This window comes from Beta vulgaris, chromosome 3 (assembly GCF_026745355.1).
Source record: "Beta vulgaris subsp. vulgaris cultivar EL10 chromosome 3, EL10.2, whole genome shotgun sequence".
Lineage (NCBI taxonomy): Eukaryota > Viridiplantae > Streptophyta > Magnoliopsida > Caryophyllales > Amaranthaceae > Beta > Beta vulgaris.
Window position 1 is genome coordinate 56,739,536 of NC_079204.1, and position 8,599 is coordinate 56,748,134.

General features: G+C 33.6%; 1 protein-coding gene across 1 annotated transcript; it reads right to left on the reverse strand.

Moving 5' to 3' along the window:
- Positions 1-1,381: 1,381 nt before the first annotated feature.
- LOC104889783 (glycine-rich RNA-binding protein 2, mitochondrial) lies at positions 1,382-4,069 on the reverse strand. Its single transcript, XM_010675088.4, has 5 exons — positions 3,910-4,069; positions 2,309-2,436; positions 2,147-2,215; positions 1,909-2,015; positions 1,382-1,811 (listed from the first exon to the last, which is right to left on the reverse strand). Exons 2-5 carry the CDS (start codon positions 2,421-2,423, stop codon positions 1,611-1,613), a joined length of 492 nt encoding a protein of 163 aa, XP_010673390.2. The 5' UTR covers positions 2,424-2,436; positions 3,910-4,069; the 3' UTR covers positions 1,382-1,610.
- Between the last annotated feature and the right edge of the window lie 4,530 nt (positions 4,070-8,599).

The window sequence follows — 8,599 nt, forward strand, 5'->3', positions numbered from 1 at the left end:
AGGAGTTCTTGCTGCCCAAAAATTGTTAAAAGAAACGGTCTAACCTAGTAACTAAATGAATTAAACTAGTCACTAAATGAATTAAACTAGTCATCGAAAGACATTAACCTAGTAATTATTGGGCTAATTCTCTTTTTTAATATCGGGCTTACTATTGCCTAATTTTAATTTAAGAGTAGACGATCTCTTACAAGACAAACTACTTGCTGCCCAAGAACACTTGCTACACTATTTTCTTACACGTGACAATGAAGATGTGGCTCAATATATAGCCCATATACATTCAGTTCCACACATGTACTTGTGATGTCCAACATTCACAACCTGCTGCCCAACAAGGCAAAGCCCAATAGGTTTTATAATTCCTAATAACTTTTATAATTCCTCTCTTGTTCCGTTGTTTCTTGATCCTCAACCTATATTGTGAACTAGGTCATATTAATTAAACCACGTAAACTCATGTATTCTTGTTCTTCTCTTCTTTGCTTTCTCATTTATAATTTTTATTTTACTTTAGCCCGTACAATCCAACACAAAATTACACCATATAATTCATAACAGTATATAATATGTTCATGGTTTTTTAGTCATATCTTGTTGAAGAAAAATTGTTGCATGCACACCCGTGAAGACTTGGCTCAATGCAGACAATATCATACTAATTGTGGAGCCGTAAGTGAATTTGTACACCCTGTAAATGCTATCGAAACCTATCGGAGAAATAATGGGGGCAAGGAGAGGCAAGAATTGGTGGACAATGAGAACTAACATCAGTGTCACTTAGACAAGCAAACAATGAAGTACAGCGAGGTCGCACGGTTGATTTTTTTTTTTTTTTTGACAATAGGTAAAACCAACTAACAGAAGGGGGAATAGCCTTTCCTTTTTAGTAGCAAGATCATGTGCTAATTTAACCTCTTCCCTACTTACCTTAATGCAAGAGATAAAATTGAAACTATTCGCTATTCGTTTTATGTCTTTGATAATATTATCTATATTTGAAATGCGGCATTTGTTGTTTTGCAAGGCCTTAACCACTTCTGCATTATCCGTCTTGATTATAACACCAGGTGATCTCCATTCCATATCTGCACGGTTGATTGGTGGACTATGTATTATACCATATTGAACCCATAGGCTAATAACCTTGGCTACAAGCCTACAAGTGTTGGACAATTGAGACGACCATACATTTCCGGGATTTGCATAATTTTAATATAACATGAAGTGTCTTATCCCTTTTTAAAACAAGTTTCTAAGTATTAAAACTGAATTTCTAAAGTTCAAATTAGCAGCCTGATTTTGTCCCGAAATAACTGATTATTGGCATAGAAATGGGCACCAAATAATCTTTCATACGTTGTTTAGTCAGACACCTAAATCAAAGGAAAACACAGACTTTGCCAGATTTGTATAAATAAATCAGACACAAAGGTATTGCAACATCATTACCTTGCTAATCATATTCAAGATACACAGCAGCGAATAATGTGCCAAATCACAAAACCAGTAGCCCAGAGAACATCCATCAAAATAGAAGCAAATAAACGAGCCTAAAATCGCATTCGTTTCCTACAGCCACTTGCTATAAACAATTGCAATTAACATAATTAAAAGTCCTCGTTTGCACTTCTTTGATAACCACCTCCACCGCCACTGCCTCCATAACCTCCATCACCACGGTATCCACCACCACTGCCACCACCATATCCACTGCCACCACCACCATATCCACCACCACCACCGCCATACCGTGGAGTTTGTGGCCTATCGTTAGCAACACTTACACGGATGTTACGGCCATTCAGATCCTGTAATTTGAAAATTAAACAAGTTTTATTACAAAAGCTATAAGAACATGTTTGATAAGCCATAATAAAATAGTAAGCAGATTGGTTGTGCTCTCACCTGACCATCCATGGCAGACAGTGCACTGTTTGCAGATTCTTCATCTGTGAAGTTAACAAAGCCAAATCCCCTGGACCTTCCAGTGTTTCTATCAATAATAACTCTTGCTGTGGATCAAAGAAAATGACTGAAAGTTAGCCAGCAGTCAATGCGAGAAAATCCTATGTTCACAAGCATGGAGTACTCAGGACAGCACTAAGATCTGGGTATTATTTAATAATTTACTCAATAAACTCACCCTCTACCACTTCTCCGAAACCAGAAAATGCATCTTTTAATGAGCCATCATCAGTTCCAAATGATAGACCTAAAGTAGAGCATAGAATACTGTCAATATATCAAATCTAAGAAAAAAACATGCTAATGAAGTATAATTTTTCCAATGTTCATAATTATATACCTCCAACAAAGAGCTTGGTAGAAGACATGCATCGAATTGCATTCATCATAGATGAGGTAGAATTTTGCGAGATGCTCTGGCTAAGCATACTGCCGATCCTGTTAAAGAACGCCATTTCCCTCAAGAATCTGCACAAAACATCAGCACATAAACATTCATCATTAACAGCATCTCAACTCTTGAGTTCAACCTCGACAAGTTATTTGAATTTTCATTTCATGTTGTCTTCATATGCAATGCGAAGAAGAGCCTAGTATGCTTCACGGGGTAGATTTAGGAAAATGGATGAGACACTCAAAAACTGAAAAAACAACTTCTGTGTATATACAAGTCTTCTCAAAAAATAAAAAAAGGAAATCTGTGATATCAAATGTCGAATACTTTTTTCAGATATTTATATACTACACTCAAATGCTTCATGGTAAATCATTTCAGGGGAAGTGAGGAGACACTTGAAAGCTAAAGAAACCATGCATCATCATAAGCCGATAAAATAACACCATGTAATGCTTTCTATTTCAAGATTCGCTATACTAGAAAGCATATATCAACATTTGCAGGCATAAACTAAGAAGACTCTTCAGTTTCTACGTAGTACTTCACTCGATATTAAAGCTCCAACTATAGACCACCCTCAAAGCAAGTTGGAATGTACTAACATCAGGACATTATCTTTAATTCAAATATCTTATACCAACACTAAACAAGCATGGTACATCTCACTACATAGATAAAAATGAAATACTAGGTGGGACACGGCATGACAACTTAAACAAATACATACTAAACAACCTACAATCATCAAGATAACACAAAGGGTCATCCAATATTGCATAACCTGAGCATACAACAACAGAACACAGAGAAGTTGACAAAAAAAAAACAGCACTTTAACTCCCTTTGATGAAATATTATCAAACTTCGTAATGGTTATTTGGTTGAGCATAGAAAGTAACACTACACAGGATATACATAGTTCCATTTGTCGGAAGTGAAAAAAACAATTGTTTGGTTGATCATAGTAATAAAACCTCCCAAGGGAAGTTCCGCTTTCTTAGTAGGCAACTTACTCCAATTTGTTAGAGTATTGCTTCCTATAAATCTTTCAACTTCCCGGAAAGTTTCACTTTCGTTTCTTAATTATGTCAATCAATTAATCAAACAAACCCTAATCACATAATATAGAGAAATTACATGTCCACTTAGCCAAATCTCCTAAATTAAATGTGAGATCTCATAACATTACATATGGTCATTTCCAATAGAAACCCCTCCATTTGAAGAACTCTAGACAAATAACAGTTAGGTAATATAAATACATTCATTAACCTCACAATTTCAAATGAATAACGGTGATTAATCTCTGTTATTAATTACAGATAAACCTCCAAAAATCAAACCTAAATCACAAAACAATCAATAGATAATTCAAAACATCAATTTAAGCAACAAAGAAATTTGAAATGAAAGAAAACAAAGATTAGCTCAAAACATGCGATTAATTCAGAAATCATACACACAAAAACACTAGAGATAAACAAAGAAATTCAGAGTTAAAGATCGAAAAAAGGACAAAAACCCTAAAAATGAAAGAAGAATACCTGAAGAGAGAGAGAAAGATAGAGAGAGAGTGTGAGGTTTTTGGAGCGGCTAGGGTTTAAGCTTGCAAAACCTTAAAATGAAGTTTGGTTAAAAATATCTTCCCTCATTTTATAGCGTGAGAAAAAATATCACAGGGTTTTAGTGTTTTTGGACGCGCGTAATTTTATCGCCCTTTTACTAGGACTTTACTAGAGGCATGGAATACATGAATTCGGGCTGGCCCGAGTAAATACGGGTTGGGGTTAGGTCACCATTTTTTTTATAAGGGTTGTCAATGTAATTTCGTTTTGTGGCTTGATTACTTTATGCAAAATTTGGATTGGGGGTTGAAATATTGTTTATTGTTTATTTATCCTATAGCTGATTATTTTGGTCCGGTTCGCTTTTTGTTGGGCATATTTTTTTGGTCCACCATCGGGCTTGATTTTTTTGGGTTTTACGCAGGCTTTGTGCAAGCCGAACAGTCTATTTTTTACCCCGTTCCGATTTTGGCCTGAAAAGCATACTCATTTTGGTTTGAAATAGCGGGTTTTGGGCACAAAATTTTGACCCGGTCCGACCAATGGGTAAATTTTTTTAGTCGCGACCCGGCCCATGATCAACTCTAATATCCAGGTTGTGTTAGAGGTCGGGTTTTTTTAGATATGACGAATTGGTCGATTAGATATGAGTTTTAAGAGACACGATTATTTATGTTTCACAAAGATATGTAAGGATAATATGTTTATTGGATCGGTTGTTGGGAATGCATGATTAAAAAAGTAGTGTGGTTTTGGGCTGATTGACGTGTTGAAGGTCGAGTTTTTTAGATATGGTGAAAAGCTTGATCGACTCTGAGTTTTAAGAAACGTGATTATTTTCGAATAGTGGACTTGTATAGGGATTATATGTTTATTGGGTCAATCGTTGGGAATCCATGATTGAGAAAGTATCGGGAATTTTGACAGATTTTATCAATTTGCTAGCTAAATGAATTAAATGTCGTAATTTGAACGTACAAAATGAAGGGAGATAGAGAATCCTGATATAATTTTACCCAATTTTAAGGAAAATGAGTCTATCTATACAATTGAGTGTCGTTATGTTGTTACTGTAAGGCCATATTAGATTAGATTATATCACATGCTTACAATGTTATATTGGCTTGGTATCTAGTCAAGTATTATTCATTTAGGGGTTCTATTTGTCCTGTAAAATTGAGATAATATTAACTACTTGATGAAGCCGATAACGATCTTTAAAAAATGACATGAATTTAGTATAGTGTGCTACACTCAGACAATCATGGAATATATGAAAACATCTTTCTTTCCCTTGATATTGGTATATATCAAGCAATTCACTCACTTCAAAATTTTGGATACATACTTCATTATTAGACAACTTCTTTGATGAACATATTATAACTCCAAAAACGTAAATGCCCTAATGAAAAAGGTAAAATGACAGATACATAACTGGTTGCATATATTGAAAGTGCGTGATGTTGAGTAGAGATGATGAAATTCGGAATTAAAGGGGTATATCCAAAGCGAGATGAAAGTATTAAAGACTAATCTACTGAAACACACACAAAGAAATATTCAATCAGCGAAAACATATATTTTTCAACCGTGAATACATAAAAAAAAAAAAGGACCTATCAAAGATAGTTTTTTAAAAGTTACTATATATATTATTACACAAGAAAAACTAGATAACTTATTAGTAAATCACAAAGCCAAACTGATAATCGACGCTAGTTGACATTTTCTTCTGGTGTGATAATTTACATTAATATGGCACAATAATTAAGTGTTTAAGATATAATAATCTCAAATTCATGGTCAGTAAGTATTTTTGTCTACTTATAGTAATAAAAACGTTTTTGTTTGAGTGTGACATTATTCCAAACTAACTAGAGTAAACATCATCCTACTAACTAAACTTGTAATAGCAAATTACCTTGGAAAATTGATAAAAAGAGAAAGTGCAACCATCATAAGAAAGTCTAAGACTTTAAGTTTCGTGGCTTTAACGTGGAAACAAAAGTTTCAACATTTAGGTAATAGTATAAACAGTCGACGCGTGTACATGGTGATGTAAGCTTTTACTATTAACGGTTAAGGAGTTTTGCCAGTTTAAAACAGCAGTCGAAGGAGTGTGGCCAGCTAACCAACCCACATGTGGATGTGGCTTCGACTGCTTCAAAGATACTTCCCCTGGTACTGTGGCAAATTGGCAATTAACTTCAGCAATTAAAGTCTTAAGGATTAATAAGAGTTGGCTCAATCAAGGATGTCTTGACTTAGTAGTTAAGATTGAGGTGCTGTGAACGATAGGTCACATGTTCGAATCCCCCCTCCTCTTCTTTGTACTTTGTACCACCTTTGTGGCTCCACCTTTGTGGCTCAAGTGGTAAGTAGTTTGATGTCGTTTAAAATAAGTCTCTCGAGTCTCACTGTATGCAGAAACTCTTGTACTCATCCACTAAAACCAGAGGGGGATAAACAAAAATAATAAAAAAAGCCATTCTACATTAACAATTTATTTATTTTTGATTCAAAGGAGGCCAAGCCAAAGATAACAATACACACAAAACAGCGAAAAACAACATTAACAATTTATGTGAATGAAGGGAAAAAAAAAGCGTTGTGAGTATAAAAAAAAACGGAGGAAGTACTATTAATTTCATTGAACTTGTACTTAATTTAACCATTTTGAGGAAAAGTTCTATATTAAATCAGTTCATTAGGTTACAAACTTAAAATAAGATACAGGATGCATAGTTAATGGCGGAGACATTGTGCATCAAAAAGGCAAGCTCAAGGATATTGTGTGGAATGTTAAAAAGTTTGGGTACAACATAAACTAACGAAAAAAATACAAGTGTCTGTATATTATAGAAAAACCCATATAAAAAATGTTGACTCGTGTAATAAGGAGAAAGATAGGATGTAAATGTATGTTCGTTTTTGTTCATATATGGTTTAACCATCGAGAACCATTGAGACATAAGGATGGTATCTTGTTTTGGACTTGGAGGATTCTTATGCAAAAATTATGGTGTGGAAATAGGTTAATGCATGTGATTTTGGTGCACCCGCACCATGTCTAAGATTTCAGATGAATAAAGTATAGACCTTTTTGCATTGTGCTCGAATTGTGCTGCTGCTCTAATTTTTATGCTCATAATTGGTTTGGTGTTTTGGCTTAGGTTTTGATCATGCCCCTTTGATTTGTATTAGGATCCTTTTTATAAGTTTCGACTTTAGCCTCAAGGTATGTAGCTCAAGTATTTTTACATATTACAACTTATCTTCAATCGATTTAATAATAGGGCAAGTTGTTTTTTTTTCTAATTGGCTTTATTACCACAAAAATCTCGATTTGGGTGTTCTTTTATTTTGCTCTTTACAAATTTGTTGCTTGATTGCTTAATCTTAAGCTTATTGTTGTTCATTGATAACTGACATATTTGATCAACATTTGTTTCTAAATCACAATAACATACACATAACTAATAATAATTCTCAAAACTTCTTTAAAAAAAGTGTATTAATTAAATAAGAATCAGGAAAGGATCAGTTTGCTTGGCCAAGAGCTTTACTCGTTATGCATAACTTTTAGTATCATTAACCATGTATATGTAAAATTAATATAAAAAGTTATTGTTTGAAAATATATATTGTGACAAATCTAACAAGAATCACATTCCGGACAAATATTATGAACTTTCCTTCACTTTTCTTAACGTTTTTTCATTTATTTTTTCTTTTGAACTTTTCTTATTTTTTCTAAACGTTTCTTATGTTTTCCTTGAAATTTAAATTAGCAAAAATAAGGTGATTAGAATTTATCCTAAGTGCCATATGAGGAGTGCATAAGGTTATCGCCTTTAGGGGCGAGGGAATGAAGAGATTCAAACCCACAACGGAGTTACAAGAGGCTGAACGACAATTCGTTTCACACATGAACTAGCCCCATTTATTTTTGTAGTTTATAATATTATTCATCATATTCCTCATAACCGTTTTCGAGGATACTATATATAATTTCTTTTCAAGCAATGCATTTGTTGGGTTTTCGTCCCACTTGGATTAAATGGATATGTTTTTATGTAATCCATGGCTCATTTCGAGGCATCTACGTACCACGAGTGACCCATTAGCTCCATATTTATATCCTATTCCTATTTGTATGAAAATTTCAGACCACTAACTCTCATTTGTCACTTAAGACTCTATTTTAGGCTATGGTATGTGACTTGCATATAATACTTAAAAAAAACTCGTGTTAATTTTTGTTTGCAAAATGACTGTTTAATCCACTATTTTTGCAAAATTTGCAATGTAAATCATAGTATGAAAAACATTATTGATGATTTTAGTAAAATTTCGGGACAACTATTCAAAATTTTTAAATCATGCATCCTTTCTTCAAGCATGTCCTTAGCTCAGGAAAAATTCAACCGCTCGACAAATTGCTAAAAGACCTAACATGTTTCTTAAACGATTACAACATACTACACAACGGTGTTATCATATTACTAATTATTTTGGAAAAAACACCCTACACAATTAAAATGATTTTGAATCAAGTCATAAAATATTTATTTTAAACAAAAATAAGTCATAGTTAGAATTATTAAAAGTGAAACGACAATATTTGACATTATTCTATATTTCTATAATTCTATCTATTAACAAA